The sequence below is a fragment of the Pongo abelii genome, chromosome 21 (assembly GCF_028885655.2).
Source record: "Pongo abelii isolate AG06213 chromosome 21, NHGRI_mPonAbe1-v2.0_pri, whole genome shotgun sequence".
In the NCBI taxonomy this organism is placed as follows: domain Eukaryota; kingdom Metazoa; phylum Chordata; class Mammalia; order Primates; family Hominidae; genus Pongo; species Pongo abelii.
In genome coordinates, this window is record NC_072006.2 from 46321526 (window position 1) to 46339631 (window position 18106).

Below are 18106 nucleotides of genomic sequence, written 5' to 3' on the forward strand. Positions count from 1 at the left end.
ATCTGCCCCTCCCACCCACTACTCTGCTCAGCCAGTGAATATTCTCATGGAAGTAAGTAATCACTTTTCATCTAGGTGTTGGCAGTGCCTGGCCCAAAGCTTATGGGATCCAATCAAAGGCTGCATCAACTCATGCCAGTACAGAGACACAGTGGGGAAGAGCTAATGTCTAAGAAGTTTTGTCTACACGGCAGCAAGTGTGTCAGGAAACAGGCAGATGGCAGGCTGGATGTCGCTCGTTGCATCTCTATGTGTTGGAGTCATTGCTGAGTCTGGAGCCGGAATCAGCACAGGCATCACTTCCTCAAGGAAGAAATTATCAGGAGAGCACAACACAGACTCTTGGCTGGCTCAGCGGGATCCTCTCTCGGCAGCCTCCATCTGTCTTGGGGAGGAGGGGCTCAGCAAGCAATGGTGGCCGTGTACTTACCCGGGCCATGTTACAGATGCGGAATATTCTGTGGATGATGTCCTCATCGATGTCTGCGGAGACGAACTCCACCTGGATGGGCCCATAGCACCCAGAGGTCTTCTCAGGCCAGTACTGCATACAGAACTGAGATAAGGAAAGAGGTCACAGAACGAGGTCAAAGGCAGGGGGCAGGTATCAAAGTCTCATTTATCAACAAGCTTTTCTTTTCTTTCTTTCTTTTTTTTTTTTATTTTGAGATGGAGCATCACTCTTGTTGCCCAGCCTGGAGTGCAGTGGCACGATCTTGGCTCACTGCAACCTCTGCCTCCCAGGTTCAAGTGATTCTCCTGCCTCAGCCTCCCAAGTAGCTGGGATTATAGGCACCTGCCACCATGCCTGGCTATTTTTAGTAAAGATGGGGTTTTGCCATGTTGGCCAGGCTAGTCTTGGACTCCTGACCTCAGGTGATCCACCCGTTCCAGCCTCCCAGAGTGTTAGGATTATAGGTGAGAGCCACTGTGCCCAGCCATCACCAAGCTTTTTTTATGGCTGGAAGGACACATTGGCCAGAAAGGTAGAGTATTATGTAGGAAATTAGACTCAGTTTCCCCTTTAGGGAGCAGCCACCCACTTTTTCTGGTGTTGAAATATCAAGGCTTTGAGCACAGAAACACTGGGCTTACAAATCTTTGCTATGTTGATTTCAAACCATTTGTTAGGTTTGCTTAACCTGAGTTCCCTCATCTGTAAAATGGGGAGAATAATATCTACCTCTAAGCCCCGCTGTCAGGATTAGATTGAACATGCTAAAGAAAGGGCAAGTACCATCTAGTTTTCTTTTCACCACGCAAATCATCGCACGCTCTTCCTCATTCCAGGAAAACCTTCATAGTGTTCATTCATGATCAGATCAGAAGTAGTTTAAAAAATATAGGGGTTTCGGGAGGCGGAGCTTGCAGTGAGCTGAGATGGTGCCACTGCACTCCAGCCTGGGCGACAGAGTGAGACTCCATCTCAAAATATATATATATGGGTTTGACCTCAGGCGGCCTTGGGTCCAAATCTGGGCTCAGGTGCTCACTAGCTGTGCAGCCCAGGCCTCAGTTTTCTCATAGGTAAAGTGGGGATAATTATGCTTACTTTGCACCAAAAGTTAATGTCACATGGTGCTGACAGATCTTGCCTATGATTTTTTCTATTTATCTGGAATTGGAAATTAGAACCTACAGCTGAGAGCAAAAGGCAGTGATTGACCTTCTGTTTAAGACAGTGGTTCTCAGTCTGAGACTGTTTTGTTTCCCAGAGGGCATCTGGCAATGTCTGAAGACATTTTGATTGTCACACCTGGGGGTTGCTTTGGGCATTTAGTGAGTAGAGGAGACGATGCTACTCAACATCCTGCAGTGCACAGATTAGCTCCCCCTGAGAGTTATGTGGCCCCAAATATCCATAGTGCAGAGACTGAGAACACCTAGTATAAAATCATTATAATTATTATTATTTTTGAGACGGAGTCTCACTCTGTTACCTAGGCGGGAGTGCAGTGGTGTGATCTTGGCTTGCTGCAACCTCTGCCTCCTGGGTTCAAGTGATTCTCCTGCTTCAGCCTCCCAAGTATTGTGACTACAGGCACGTGCCATCACACCCAGCTATTTATTTATTTATTTATTTATTTTGGTATTTTTAGTAGAGACAGAGCTTCACCGTGTTAGCCAGGATGGTCTTGATCTCCTGACCTTGTGATCCACCCACCTTGGCCTCCAAAAGTGCTGGGATTACAGGTGTGAGCCACTGCATCTGGCCATAAATTATTCTTTAAGCTTCAGGGGTCATTGAGAAGAAGAGATGGAGGCTGGGTGCGGTGGCTCACGCCTGTAATCCCAGCACTTTGGGAGGCCAAGGTGGGTGGATCATGAGGTCAGGAGTTCGAGACCAGCTTGGCCAAGATGGTGAAACCCATCTCTACTAAACATATAAAAATTAGCCAGGCATGGCGGCGGGCACCTGTAATCCCAGCTACTCAGGAGGTTGAGGCAGGAGAATCGCTTGAACCCAGGGGGCAGAGGTTGCAGTGGGTCGAGATCATGCCACTGCACTCCAGCCTGGGAAACAGAGCAAGACACCATCTCAAAAAAAAAAAAAAAAGAAGAAGAAGAAGAAGAAGAAGATGGATACCTTGTTTCTTGTATCTTTGTTAAGCCACTAGATAACTTTAGTTGAGGAGAGAATGTTGAGGTGGGGGGTGGGGTGTGTGGCTGCAGAGAGGAGCAAGGCATGCTCCCTCCAGTTCCTGGTTCCCAAGGGGCACAGAGATGGATCCTGCCTAGGTCTACAGGTCCCATTGCTGGGGTACAGAGGAGAGACAAGATTGGGGCTGCAGGCTCGCTGGGGACCACCCCAACATGAACAAAGAGGCCATGTGTTAGACCCTCCATCTGGGGGTTGCCCTGAAGATATAGCCAAGATTCACAAAGAAAGACCCACGGAGGCTTTTGAGAGCAGTTTGGGATTGAGTCTCTCCTCGGGGGGTCTGGTTCAGGCTACCCCAGGCTTGCAAATAGGGGGCTAGATGGACAGAAGTGACCCACCCCCTACAGATGCAGGGTTTTCATCGAAGGGGGTGCTTGCTCTCCACTTTGTGGCCGAAGAACAGCCATCTCACCCTGAGAAGTCACATGTGAAAATATCTTCATTCTCTCCTTCCTCCAGAACTAGAATTAGAAGGGAAGAGCAGCGAGCAGGAAGGATGTAGGAGATGGAAACTCATGTCTCCCACCTTCTTAGCTGTGGAAACCCCAAGTTCTAGCTTAGGAATATTCACTTTATAGCAGCAGTTGGCATACTATTGCCCACAAACCAACCCAGCCAACTGCCTATTTTTGCATATAAAGCTTTGCTGAAACACAGCTACACTTATTCATTTATGTATTGTCCACAATTGCTTTCATGCATCACCCACAGAGTTGGGTAGTTTTAACAAAGACCATATAGCGCGCAAAACCTGAAATATTTCCTATCTGGCTCTTTACAGAAAAAGTGTGGCAACCCCTACTTTATAGGGTTATTCTGAGGATAAAGGACATAATTCATGTAAATAAAGCCCTTACCACAGTGCCAGGCATGGAATAAGCATTTACTAAATTCCAGTGATTCATACCGTTATTGAATCCATCAGTGCTCAACAAAAATAATAATAGTAATAGCTATCATATATAAATTTGAAGGATTCTTATCACCCCTCATAAATAGCATAAGTATGCAAGGTTAAGCTTCAGAACGCAATGATGCCTTGCTTTCCTGGCGTCTCCACTGGGGGTTAACCAAGCATAGTGAGAAAGGAGCTCTGAGTGTGTGTGTGTGTGTGTGTGTGTGTGTGTGTGTGTGTGTGGTCGGGCGCTGGTCACGGGCCTCCATGGCTGGACAACCATCTGCTGAGCTGTGCAATAATGACAAATCCACAATTTGAACTTCATTTCTCTTTGCCATTGGCTCTTCCGCCTTGCAACCTTCACAGTAATGAGAGACTGGTACAAATAAGTCTATGGTTGGTCAGAAAAAACAGAATTAATCAGAACTGCCCATTAAAAAAAATAATTGCCTTTATCACCTGCACTGAATTTAGCGTTCCTAGAGTTTGGCTGTGATCCTGACACAAGGTGCATGGATCCAAGGTATCAGGGAAAGCCTATTACCCCCAATATCTTCAGTTTGGAGAGAATGTGGAATGATTTGTCTCTTTTAATAAGATTTCCAGACCAATTTCTCAAGCTAATAGATTCTGCTACACCTCAAACAAGACTCCTATATTTCAGGACACTTCTCTGCATTCGATTTTCTGGGTCACTCTCTCATAATGCCCAGAGGGCTGGGGAAGGTTGCAGGCTTCTCTAATCCTAAATCAGAGTCATCCTTTCACTTGGGTGCCCTAATTTGTGAGACTACAACAGCAGCAGAATGGGTGAATTCAGCAGGGTGATGTGCTGGCAAATGTGGTGTTTGAGCTGCCAGGGATCATCAGGGTTTCTCTGCAGCCTGGGACACTGCATATATTCTAGCCATGGGAAATAAGAGAAAGAAAGCAGGGGGGCCATGTTTTCTCTTCCCACTGACTCTTTGGGGCTCAGAAATGACTCTCATCAACAAGAAACATCCTCTGTGGTTTAGCTCAAGACTGTCCTGGTGTTCAAGTGCTGTAGCTGCACCTGAATGGATGCTACCATTTTGGTTTGCTTATGTTGTGTAGCAAAAGGTACGAAAATGCATTGGGGTTTCTTCTTGAAGCTCCCTGGATTCAAATCCTGACTCTATCACTTTCTAGTTTGAATGGCTTGGCTACATCTCTTAGCTTTTCCAGTTTGTTATGAGTGGCTGTGAATTTTAATGTCTACTTAGCATAGGGATCTGTATCTAGCAAGTACTCAATTAATGTAAGCTGTGATTATTAGGCAGTATGGGGGAGGGTTCCTCAAACCAAGATGGATACATAGATGATTTTTTTTCTCCACTTAGTAGCTCTTATGAAAATTTCTCTTTAGGATAATACTCAAACGACTGCCGTTGTGAAAATTCTGGATCAGCCAGCTTGGGGTAGCTGTGAAGATGAGTAGCATCCTAGATATGGGATACTGCATGTCAAAAAACAGAGATCTGTGGGTTGCTCTGATGAGCTGAATGACCCAGAAGATAAAAGAGGAAGGTTGGGATCATTGTAGAACCAATGAGGTATAAAAGGCAACTCAGTGTGCCACATAACCCTGCTCCTAACCTCCGAAATATTCCAGAAATTCATAATAGCATGTAAAATGCATACTGTGCATGTATTTCTTGCAGAAACCAGCAAGAAACTGAGCTCGGCTCCCTGGCTCACAAAGACATGGAACAGAGATCACATCTGTGAGTGGAGGAGCCAGAATTTTCATATAAGCCCGTAAGCATCTGCGATTTATACAACTCCTGGGGAGGGAAAGCTTATGGTTTCTTAAGGCTCAGGAAATGTGAATTCTAGGAAGCCTACTTGCCTCTTTAAGATCATGAGGACCTAGCTGACCTAAAGGCCACACTTACACTGAATGCAACCTTGACATTTTCTTCCTTAGATGGAAAACTTTTGAAGTTGGCTGATCCAAGAATAGATTCAAATCCTTCAGCCAAGAGTCTAGACCAACTGACTTTTCCCACCTCATTGCCTAGTAAGCACTCTCTCCTACCCTTTCTTTTCCAGTGGTCTGAGGGTGAAAGGTGATACTGCCTGAAGGGGGAGGGCTTTGCCACTGCAGATACATACAGGTAGTGGTGATGAACACACCGGGGAGAGGAAGTCAGTCCAGTTGTTGTTAATGATTTAGAAATAATCATGCTTCTTCCAAAAAAGAGGGGACTTTTGTTGTCTTTTGTCAGAACAAGTTAAACCAAGCAAAAGTTGTGAAGCCTGTGTGGATAGCCCTGGAACAGCTGCCATACATTATTCCACCTAGTGCTCTCCATAGCTGTTTGGGCCATGAAAAGATGTCCTTGGAGGGTGCAAGTTCACATGTGATATATAACAAATGCAGAGGTAGCGTCACGCATTAAACATCTTTTTCTTGCTGATGGAATCAGAAAGCTTGTTAGTCACTGGAATAAACATGCTCTGATGAGTTGAGTGAAAACTAGCATATGGGTCTATTTTTGGGATAAACATTTTTAGAGCATATTTCAGTGCACCTTAGTTATGCCTTTCTTTAATTAAAAATACTTTGATAAAATGAAAAGGCCAAGTAATATCATAGCGTTAGAAATGAAGGACTCTATTTATTAAGGCCCCTGTGACCCAGAGTGAACAAATCAATCCCAGGCCACCTAAAGGTGAAGTGAATTGGTATTTTAAAGAGAGAAATGTAAGTTTCCTGAATTGTTTTTAAAATTCAGCATCAGTGATTATAAAATTCCTTTAAACAGATTCTATAAAGATCCAAAAATATATAATTGGCTTTGATACTATGTCCAGTTAAGGAAGGCAGACTGTGAATGAAGGCATAAAGAAGACAGGGAGAGAGGGAGAGAGAGAGGGGAGAGAGAGAGGGGGAGAGAGAGCGAGATTCACACATCTCTCCTCAATGTATCCTCCCAGTAGTCCCATGAAGCTCCATAATACAATCTCCACATAGTGGGTGGAAACTTATAACAGCTGCATCAGAGTTCGTTTCGGGGAAGGAAGGGTTGGAGTTTAGGAACATACCTACAGAAGAGTCTTGGGGTGGGAGGCAAGGCTCAGAGCAGGTTTTAGAAAGAGGTACTAAGGAGATGGCTAGATTTTGCAGCTTAAGAAAGGAACAACTTTTGGGGAGAGGGTGGAAGAGCTGAGAAGGGAGGGATGGGAAAGGAGGTAAACAGGGAAAGAAAATGGTTTGGGCAACAGGGTCAGGGGAAGATGTATTAGTGCTAGTGAGAGCTGAGGAGGCAAGGTGGGGCTTCAGAAAGAGGATGTGTGATGTTCAACTTTAAGTCATGGGCATTGCTGGGATATGAAGCTTATATTTCTCCAACTAAAGCCTCAGCTGAAACTTGGAAGTAAACATGAGAATACAACCCCCTCAGAATTCTCAGAAATATTGGGGATGGACACTGGGTTTTCCCACAGGATGGGGGCAGTAGGGAACAGAGCAAATTTTATTTAAATCTTCAAAGACAGAATGAACTTGGCTAACATCTAGGTTATAGTAATCTAACAAATGATAACATTAAGACTTGGAGAAAGTAAAGGAACTGGCTCAGGGCAACACAGTGAGTAAGTACCAAGGCTAAAATTTGAACTCAGGTCTCTTGACCCCAGGTTTCTTTTTTACTGTTACCCGTACCATTCTGGTGGGGACAGAAACAGAGACACAGCCCCTTGCAAAGTCAGACCTGAGGCTGGCTGAGATGCAGGCTGGGTATTTTGCATATTTTGCTGGTGTGTTAGGCTGTGTTCTCACAAGCCCAGACTGAAAATGGGGATATTAGGAGTTGCTATTTGCCCTAGAGGCACAATGGCAGCAAGAGACACCTCTGAAATAGCACCCTGCTTTTCTCCTGGAAGAATGAGGAGCTTGCCTCTCTCACTTCCATGGGAATCCATCACAGCCCCCATTATCCTTGCACTCAGGCACCCTCACCTTTCCAAAAGGCTTTGCATCCCTGATCTCTCAGGCTTTCCACAGTGGGAGCCCCAGAACTGAGCAACTCGGCTTTTATATAAGTTGTGGACTCTTATTTGTTTTAAAGGAAAGAAACATCCCTGTATGCTCCATACACCAGGTGCCATAGCACATTCATAGGTCTCAGGGGTTAGGATGTGGACATCTTTGGTGGGGCCATGATTCTGGCCACCACACAGCCCCACCCTTTGGCTGGCGTGGAGGATCTCCTGAGCTCTCTAAACAGTATGGTGAGTGTGGCATGACTGCAAGGAGGGCTTCTTTCTGGTGTCTTTCTGGTGGTCCATAGAGACCACAAAGATGGAAAAGATCTTGTCAATGCTGTTGGATGTGGTTGAAAACGTTCTTTCTGCTGAGTCTGAGAAGCGACAGCATGCTTTGCTGGCTGGCGTGGTTCTAGGATTTTACCCCACAAATCTGACCACAGACATTTGGAGTCCTAAAGAGTTAGAAAAATCTGTAAGGTTGAATGCAAAAGTTTGAAAGCCTTTATTTTGAGCCCTCATTGATCATAATTACCTTTGAACTGCAACCACTGCAGAGAATGAAAGAATATTTGGGGCTGATTGAATGAAGTAGTATAAGATTCTGAGCAGGGGCAGATTTAGCCAGCAGTGCAAAAAAAATAAGGCTCTGTGAGAGCTTACACCCTCTTCTTATTTTGCTGCAGCTTACAGGTAGCCCTGCCCAATCCCCAACATACGCTCTTATGGTTCCCAGGCAAACCACAGGAGATGGCATCGGTCCTCTCAGGAGTGACCTAGCAATGCTCAGGTCCTAAGGCGGACCTGTCCATGTTGCCAGGCTGGGCTAGCTTGGAGGCTGCCTTGGCATGAGCATGCAGGCAGACAGATGCTGACGCCACTTCAAAGAACCGCCCCTCCAGGTGCCGAGGGCGGCTTTTCTGATGCTCATGCTGTGTCATTGTTTATTTTCATAAGGCGCCCAGCTGCTGCGGTGATGATATTTATATCAATAAGTGCTCTATTCATCTGCCGGTTTCAGGGAATGCTTGCCAGCTGCATATGGCAGCCAACCTCAGGGTACTTCTGAGCCTGATGTTTTTGCATTTAGAGAATCAGTTCTCAAACTCCGTACCAACATCTGGGCCTGAAAGATTCTTCATTCACCCAGGACCCACCCTGAAAGGGGGAGCTATAGCCAATGACCTTGCCCTCTGTTTCAAAGGTTTTATATGTCCCAAAGTGAAGTTCTTTGAAAGTCATCCTCTGTGCCTGAGCTCTGGTTTTGCAGAAAGCAATGTTGAAAAAGAGAAGAGCAAACAGGGTTTTGCAGGCCAGACTTCACGCCCAGGCTCATGAGCTGAGTTCACTGTTTTATTTCTTCAGCCAAAAGCGTAGGGTGGTGATGCCTTCAGACTCCAAAACTCTGCAGGGAATGTTCCAGAACTCTGTTTTATGAGAATTCATTTATTTATTATTTATAGTTATCTCAGTTTCTAACCTTCTATTGCTCAGGCCCCAATCCTTGGCATTATCCTTCATTCCTCTTTTTTTTTTTGACAGGGTCTTACTCTATCACCCTAGGCTAGAGTACTGTGGTGTGATCACAGTTCTCCACAGCTTTGATCTCCTGGGCTCAAGTGATCCTCCTGCCTCGGCCTCCCAAGTAGCTAGGATTACAGGCATGGACCACCATGCCCAGCTCATTTAAAATTATTTTGTAGGGCTGGGCGCAGTGGCTCATGCCTGTAATCCCAGCACTCTGGGAGGCCAAGATCAGCAGATCACCTGAGATCAGAAGATCGAGACCAGTGTGGCCAACATTGGGAAACCCCATCTCTACTAAACATACAAAAATTAGCTGGCTGTGGTGGCTCACGCCTGTAGTCCCAGCTACTTGGGAGGCTGAGGCAGGAGAATCGCTTGAACCCAGGAGGTGGCTGTGAGTTGAGATCGAGCCACTGCACTCCAGCCTGGGCGACAGAGTGACACTCCATCTCAAAATAAAAATTCTTTTGTAGAGACAGGGTGTCACTGTGTTGTCCAGGATGGTCTTTAACTCGTGGACTCAACTCCTGACCTCAAGTGATCCTGCTTCCTTGGCTTCTCAAAGTGCTAAGTAAGATTACAGACACGCCTGGCCCTTGATTCCTCTTTCTCTCTCTTATTCCATAGTCAGTCTCTCTAGATGTGTTGTTGGCTTTACCTTCAGAATCTACCCCCCGATTCAACCAACCTCACCTGCCACCTGAATTATCACAGTAGTCTCTTGTCTGTTCTCTCTGCTTCCATTTCAGAAACCACTCTTCCCCATCCTTGCACCAACAATCTATTCTCAACACAGCAGCCAGAGGGATGCTTTTATTAAAAAAGGCAAATTATGTTGCTCCTCTGCTTCAAACATGTGCATGGCTCTCTGTTTCTCTGAGAGTGAAAGCCCAAGTTCTTCTATGTCTTCCATAGCCCTCTGACCTCACCTTCCGTTGCTTTCCCCACAGTTGTGCTGCTCTGCCCATGGCCTCTGTGCTGTTCCTCAAGGGCACCAGGTGTGTGCCTACCCCGCAGCCTGGGTGCAGGTGTTCCCTCTGCCTGTGATGCCACCCTGAGAGTCACATGGCTCACTCTCTCGCCTCCTTCAGGTCTGTGTTCAAATGTTTTCTTTTCCATAGGGCCCACCTTGACAATCCTATTGCAATGACATCCTATGTCCCAGATCCAACGTTCTGATCTTTACTACCCTGCCCTCTTGTTTGCCTTTTTCCAAACACTCGTGTCACCCTTCTAACTTATAACTGAGCACATGAGAGAATGTGTGTTGCTTATTATCTGTCTCCTGCTTTAGAATAGAAGTTGCATGAGAGATGGGAATTTTTTTTTATGCCTCGCTTTGTCTGTGTTGCTCAGTGATGCATTCCAAGCACCTAGAATAGCTTCCAGCAAATAGCAGATGCCCAACAAATATGGGTTGCCTGAATCAATAGAATCTCTCCGGAACATCTCTCACAGGCACATCCCAAGGTGCACTCAATTTCATCCCCTGCTCATCTGCTCTTCTCGCTGCCTTCCCCTACCTTCCTGACTTTCATATTTTCACCAGTTATATCCCTGGTTGCCTAATTGCCCAGACTCAACATCCTGCCATTATCTGCAACTTTCCTTCTTATTCACCTCCCACCTGCATCTGCTCCCTAAACCTTGGGGACTTAAGTCTGGAAATGTTTTCACATCCAATTCCAGTCCTCTCACCTCCTGGCCACTTCTGCAGTTCAGATAACTACCTTTATTGTCTGCACATTTGCAACATTCTCCTCCCCGGTCTCCTGGTTTCCAGGTCTTTCCTCTGGCCTTTTACCTGCACTGATCCCCAGACCTGGCTTTCTTTTTTATTCTTACCTTTTTTTGCAATTTTAATTTTTTTTATTTTTTAAGAGATGGGGTCAGCCAGATGTGGTTGCTCACGCCTGTAATCTCAGCACTTTGGGAGGCCGAGGCAGGTGGAACACTTGAGGTCAAGAGTTTGAGACCAGCCTGGCCAATATGGTGAAACCCCATCTCTACTAAAAATACAAAAAATCCCAGCTACATGGGAGGCTGAGGCATGAGAATCACTTGAACCTGGGAGGCGGAGGTTGCAGTCAGCCAAGATCGCACCACTGTACTCCAGTCAGGATGACAGAGTAAGAGTCATTAAACAAAAAAAATGGGTTCTTGCACTGTCACCCAGGCTGGAATGCAGTGGTGGGATCATACCTCACTTGAGCCTTGCAGTGCTCAAGCAATCCTCCCGCCTCAGCCTCCTGAGTAACTGGGACTATAGACACACAGCACCATGCCTGGGTAATTAAAAAAAATTTTTTTTTTTTTTTTTTTTTTTTTTTTTGTAGAGACAGGGTCTCATGGTGTTGCCTAGGCTGGGCTTGAACTCTTGGCCTCAAGCAATCCTCTGTCTTGGCCTCCCAAAGTGCTGGGATTACAGGCATGAGCCACCATGCCGAGCCTCTAGACCCATCTTTCTAACAGAAACCCTGGCTGTGTTATACCACTGTCAACCCTCCAGTGTTTCACCTTCCTGCACAGAAAGTATTTCTAACTGTGCTCCACCAAACTCCAGTGGTCCCACAAAGGACCGACCCCTCTAAGGGCACCAGGAGAAAATGAGACGGCAGTGTGGGTGGAAGCCCAACCCCTGCCTACTGCTTCATCATGAGCAGCTCTTGGTCATCCCTCTTTCATACATTGGGCTTGCATGAAAGCTTTTATTCATAGAAAGGATTCTGTTGCTTACAAAGTAAAAGTCTGAAGCTTGCTATGCTGCCAACCAAGACCCAAGCTCCTTAGCCTGGCACAGGGACCTCTCTGCAAGCTGGGCTCGGCTGCATTTTTCAGCCTCACTACATTCTTCTCCTCCTGATATTCCCCTAGGTCCCAGCCACACTGGAACATAAACTGTTCCGCAAATAAGTCTATGTATATTCATCCCCTGCCTCGCCTTTGCCTCTGCTGTTCCCTCTGCCTGAAATGCCTATTCCCAGTGAGTTCAGCCTCCATATACCTAAAGCTCCTCTGCCTTCTTCAAGGCCAAAGTCACCTTCTTTTTGAAGTCTTCTCTCACCCTCTGGGCAGAATTAATTCCGGCTCCCTGCTCCTGGCCAACACAGCACTTCACTGCTGACCTCTATTATAACACAGCCATATGGGGTTGGGACAATGCGCTCATCTGTCTCTGGAGCAAGACCATGAGCTTTTGGAGGGCTGAAACTATAGCTCAGGTCTGTTTAAAAAATTTTTAAATTCCCATCCAAGGCCTGCACGAGGCCAGCTCTCATATGGGAATGCAATGTTACTTTAAGTTTTATTTAAGGCAGTGAAAGGATAGATTTTTAAAAATCTGAAGGACCATTCTCAGCTCTTCCACTCCAGAATGGCTGCCCTGGCATAGAAACTGTCCCAAGATACATGTCCTGTGTCCTGAGTATGGGGATATGCTGTAGGCAAGGGATGCTTGGAGCTGTCAGAACAGAGGGGCTAAGGCAGGAAGCCTGCCGGGACACAAAGGTCAACCGTGAGGAACTGGGGCTTGGTGGGGTGGCCAGTGGGTAAAGTGTCCAAGGTTCAAGTCCCAGGCTCTGTCTGTACAGGCTGCGTTGCAGAGGGGGAAGGGAGGTGAGTGTGGCCAGGCATCTGGGTATTATTCAGGGCTGCAGGTGCTCAGTGCTGGGGGAGGCAGCCTCCTGGCTCTGCAAGATCTGTGTGATTTGGAGCAAGACAATAATCAATGCTTGTGAGATGGAGCAACAGAGTCTGGTCCCAGGCAGGGAGTTGGACAAAGCCCACAGGCAGGGGGAGTCTTTGCTGGAGGTCTGGGGGGTGACAGGACCCTCTGTAGGCAGCAGAATGGCTTGTCTGATGCTCATGGCCAGACACTGCTTATTACAGGACAGCTAGCTGGGGCAGATGTGGCAGGCACTGGCTGTCAAGGGCTCTCCCTCCAGGTTTAGAGCATGGCCCCCCTGACCCACCTAGGGCTTGGCTCGGCCTCCTCCTACCTGGGCAGTGTCCATCTCATTCAGCATCACCACAGAGGAGCAGTTGTAATCGAACACCAGCCTCCAGAAGTCTGCCACGGTGTTGGGTAGAGGGTGCTGGGTGACCACGAAGGCAGCAGGCTGCTTGTGGCTCTGACAAAGGAATGACACAGGCTTCGTAAATTACACATCCATCAGTGATATTCTGATGATGATGAGGCCCGGACTGAGGCCAGAGGCTCCAGAGCCTGCCAAATAGATTATACAAAACACCTGCCTGTTCTTTTATCTCTCCATGCCCTGGTGGCAAAGGGGACCTTCTCATAATGAATACATTCTCCTCCAAACTAAGACATTTCATTAGGAAAGTGTCACTGGGATGGGATTATCCAGATAAATTATTTATGCCTTGGAGCTCAGCAAATAATCATAATTACAATATGAAATGAAAGATTTCAGATGCAGATTTGTTGCTCTGCTGGTCAAGACACCTCTTGGGATATAAGGGATTGGCTGTGTCCCTGTGCCCATAATGCTGGGCAAGGTTTTGGGTCGGCCTGAGGCTGAGATTCTCCCAAAGGGGCAGGTTCCCTTCTGCCTCCAGGCTGGAATGAGGGGCTGAGTTGGCCTGGCAAGGTGGGCACTGTGTTGTGTGAGTCAATGGGGCAGTGGAAAGGACACATGTATTATTAATAGTCAGGTAGACCTGGGGTTCAAGTACAGCTTTACCACAGGTAAGTTGTGAGTCATCCATCTGTCCATCCATTCGCCCATTTATTCATTCATCCATTCATTCAAACTTCATTTGTAGAGTGCTTTTTTTTTTTTTTGGCAGGGTGGGTGCTAAGTACTGTCAAGTTATTAGATGATTCCAAAGCTCATGTTCTTCACCTGGAAAACGGAAATCATAAATCCAAAGGAATGATGTCACACAGATTGAATGAGATTTGCACGTGAAAAGGCCAGCAAACAAGAGCCGGAATGTAAGCCTACTGGCAGGGCAGAAACACCCCTGACTTTGTTTTACGTCCTTGGCACTGGTATTGTCACTGGCACATGCTAGACAGTGCCACTCCAGTGAATAAGACAATAAATTCAGTCCCATGTTGCAGATAGGGAAACAGAGGCCCAGAGAAAATGGCCTGGGGAGGGGGGGGGGTGCTCTGGCAGCTTCAACCAGGGCCCTGTTTTCCCCCCACCCTGAAGTCATGTGTTTGAAAAAATTGGAAAGATTCTCCACTTCATCAGTGGCTCATGTGCTTGATACGTTTTCTCAAGAGATGGTTTCTGGGGGAGTTACAGCTGTTTTCAGTGCAGTTACAAGCAAGAGGCAAGAGGGCAAAGACCCTGGAAAAAGCATGACAAAGCCTTGCAAACATGGATGTCACGTGTGCATTGGCTGGGGGGGCCCTTCTTCCGAGGGCCTTTGTCTGGCCAGTAGAATGTTCAGAAGAGGGGTCTGGGTGGGCAGAGGCAAATAATTTATTTTCCAAAAGCCAAACTCTCTAGCTGTAGACAGCATCATCTTTGAGCCATTTCCAGACATGGAAAAACATTGAGGCTCTCAGAGTTAACAGACTTGGGGCTTCAATCCTTGGCTCCCATTTCTGAGCTACTTGACCTTGATCAAGTGATGAAAATACTCTGACCCTGAGGACCTCATCAGAAAATGGGGATGAGAGTACCCACATGCAAAATGGGACAGTGCAAGTCCAGGGCCCGACATGGTGCCCAACACTCAGTGAATGTTAGTTTTCTTTTCTTTTTCCCTGTCTCTGTGATAAATGCTCTATTAGGCCAGCACGCCTGACAAAGCCTTATCTGAAAATATGTTCGAGATCCGTGCTCCTGCCGGGTTTCAGGGATCAGCCGGCAATCCATTTCATGGATAACATCATCCTTTACCAGGGGAAACATTAAAAATTAACCCAGAGGACTTCATATTTTTCTGCTAGGAGCAAAGCTGCTATGGTTACCAGATAATACACCGACTGGGCTGGAATACAGATAAGGACTTTTTTTTTTTTTTAATATCAGAAAGGCAAAGGCCTCAGTGATGGCTCACAGGAGAAATGCCCTGTGGACAAAGAGAATACAATCAGCATCACAGCCTGGCAGAAGGCATTTGACTCCAGGCAGTATCTAACCTATTAAGTAGAGGCCAGGAGCTTATTTGATCTTTGCCTGGATGAGGAAGGCAGGGAGGGGGTGTTGGGAGAAGTGGGAGACAAAGCTAGGAGGAAATTGGAAGTATGGGTGCACCCCTAGGCTCCATTTCTCACCACACTCACACACATAATGCACACCTACATGCACACATACACATACATGCACTCATTGACTTTAGAAGGCTCTAGGCTATAAGCTAATGCCAAAGGTCTTCTCTCCACCTCTAGCTACTTGCTATGACCAAGCCAAGACTCCCTGATTCTGAACCCGGAGCTAGGGTTTTTACAGAGGATATGGGCGCTCTGTGGACAGAGGCCAGGGCAGGCCCCTAGAGAGCTGGAGTAGGCATTGACCTTCCATCACCTTCCTGCCTCTAACACCCAGACCCTTGGGGAGAAACTTCAAGAGGATTAGAGGTCAGAGAAGTTGTTGGCCTTGACCCCAGGAGAGAGCATCCCATGTTTCTGTCTATTCTGAGTGAGATAGGAGGGCCACATGGGCTAGATGGATGTGAACTCAGATGGGCTGGGGAGGGGAAGCTGAAAGAGCCCATTATAATCAGGCAATGGTGTTCTTGGTTTTGAGCCTCAGGAGGTGAGATGTTTGCATCTTATTGGATCCAGCAAATTGCGGGGAGGCTCAAGAAATGAATTCCAGAGTGTGACCCAGGAGCTCTGTGTGTGGGCTGTGCCACTAGCTCCCTGGGTGACCTTGAGCAAGTCTCTTTCTCTCTCTGGCCTCTGTTTTCTCTGCTGAAAAGTACATGGCTGGGAGTAGATGGTCCATAGTTCCTTCCTGCTGCAGATAATCAGAAGTATCCGAACAACGCAGGGGAGAAGCCTAGGCTCACTGGACCAGGAACATGACCCTAATCCCAAACCAGGGCAGGGTGAAGCCCCTTCCTGGACCTGATGACAAGAAAGCAGGGGGCAGTGCCCCTCACAGGACAGCCAGGAACACGGCCTGCTTCCACCCCATGCTTTACTGCTTCCCACTACTTTCCCAATAACCATTTACTGAGCCCCTACTGTGTGCCATCCTCATTTTTTGTCTCCGCACAGGAGTTATCTGGAACCTTCATGGGAGCTACCAGAGGGCAGAACCTGTGTCTGCACCGTCTTGTGTTCCCACACTCAGGCCAAGGCCCAGCATAGAAAATACCTGCTTTACTAAACTTTAGGCTGAGAGTCGGCTCTGTGGGGAATGGAAGAGGTTGCTAGGCAGGCCTGTAGACTTGCCATGGTGTCATGGGAGCCACCTTACACTTCTGTCTATTCTTTCCAGGCTCTTTGTCTTTCCAGGCTCTTTGTATGAGAAAAGGAGCCAAGAGCCCAGCTTGTGTCTAGGTTTGGACCAGAGCCTTCAGGGGAACAAAGGTCCTTGGGACCAGTAGATCAGAAGCAGGGGGGCTGGCTGGTGGGGTCAGGGCCCTGAGGTCCAGCCACCTCCACCTCAGGAAGAATATTTGCCCTAGAATGCCAGCTAGGAGCTTTCTGCCCAGGCTTGGCTTACATCCATCAGTGCTGCGTTGATGTAATTGCTGGATTCTCCGTCCACTGAGATGAGGAAGGGCAGGCAGCGGTCCAGAGGCAGCACATCCATGCTTCGATTCTTATCATGGTTCCGGGGCAGGAGCCCAATGCTGCAGTCCTCGGGCCGCACACGTGGTGTCACAATGTTGAGGGTCTGTGGGGCACAAAGGTGAATAGATAGGCCCTGCTCATACGGCTGCCCCTGAGCAAAAGAGACAGTAATGTTCCAACTCAGCCTAACTCACCTATTTCCACCCTCTAAGCGCAGCCCCACTCTCCCTTTCCCAGGGCCCATTTCTCTTCCATGGTGATGTTCTGTCCTCTCCTGCTCCCTGCTACAGGGCGTGTGAGCTGTGTGACACCTTCAAAACGCCAAGGCTGCAGAAGCAGCGCACCCACACACAGGCTCAGACACAGTCTCATAGTAACTGCCAACCAGATGAACTAAGTGGTTCAGCTCAGCCAGTGCTGCATTAAAGGGTGGGCAATTCCTACTGAGGGCTAAACATCACTTGCGTTGTCATGGAATGGGGGAAATGATTTACCAGCACTCTTCTCAGAGAGAAAGCTGTCTGAGCATGGAAGGATGCCTAGATGACCTGCTCAGGATAGATGAGAGACCTCCGAGGGGCAAACCCTAATAGGTCTGGGAAATTGCTGTGTTTGGACTCTGCAGAGTAAATCTTGCAAGTTTGAGGCCAGAGCTGAACTGTTCTATCCAATGGACTAGATGTTATGTGCAATGACCAGTGTTCTGTACCCTCCAACCTTCCCTCATTCAGCCCTCTGTCTCTACTTCAAATCAATAACGGCTACTTGTTTTAGGGATTGCTAAGGTATTGGCCTGCCTGGGATATCTGCCCCTGGCATTTGCCCACTGACTTGAAGCAAGACCTGGAGCTTCCTTGCTTTCTCATACCTGGTTCTCAGCTCCTGTTGCCCAGGTGTAATTCTGACACTGGTCTTGGGATAAAGGGCTGGACTCTGGCTTTACCTTACTTAGTGATTCATGTCCAGGCTTCTTAGACCAATCAATGTGGCCACAGCTCTGACCATATGGGCTTCCAGGTGTGGATCTGGTATACCTGAGCTAAGTTCTAGGACAGTACTTCTCAAAGTTTAACATGCATACAAATCACTCAGAGATCTTGTTAAATTGCAGGCCCTCATTCACTACATCTGGGCCAGGTCCAAGATTCTGCATTTATAACAAGTTCCCAGGTGAAGCCAATGCTGCTGGTCTCCAGACCACAGGTTTTTAAATTTTATTGATTTTATTTTTTATTTTTTTGAGATGAAGTCTCACTCTGTTGCCCAGGCTGGAGTGCAG

General features: G+C 47.2%; 1 protein-coding gene across 6 annotated transcripts in view; it reads right to left on the reverse strand.

The window, feature by feature from the left end:
• PTPRT (protein tyrosine phosphatase receptor type T) overlaps window positions 1–18106 on the reverse strand; it is a 1130568-nt gene that overhangs the window by 12979 nt on the left and 1099483 nt on the right. For 5 of the 6 annotated variants that reach the window (XM_024238852.2, XM_063720525.1, XM_054542313.1 and 2 more), the window contains 3 exons: window positions 16757–16930; window positions 13097–13228; window positions 431–556 (listed from right to left, as the gene is read on the reverse strand). In XM_024238852.2, coding sequence (XP_024094620.2) covers window positions 431–556; window positions 13097–13228; window positions 16757–16930 — 432 coding nt within the window. Of the gene's footprint in view, window positions 1–430; window positions 557–13069; window positions 13229–16756; window positions 16931–18106 lie in introns of those variants that run through there. The other variant, XM_054542314.1, reaches the window with a different exon arrangement.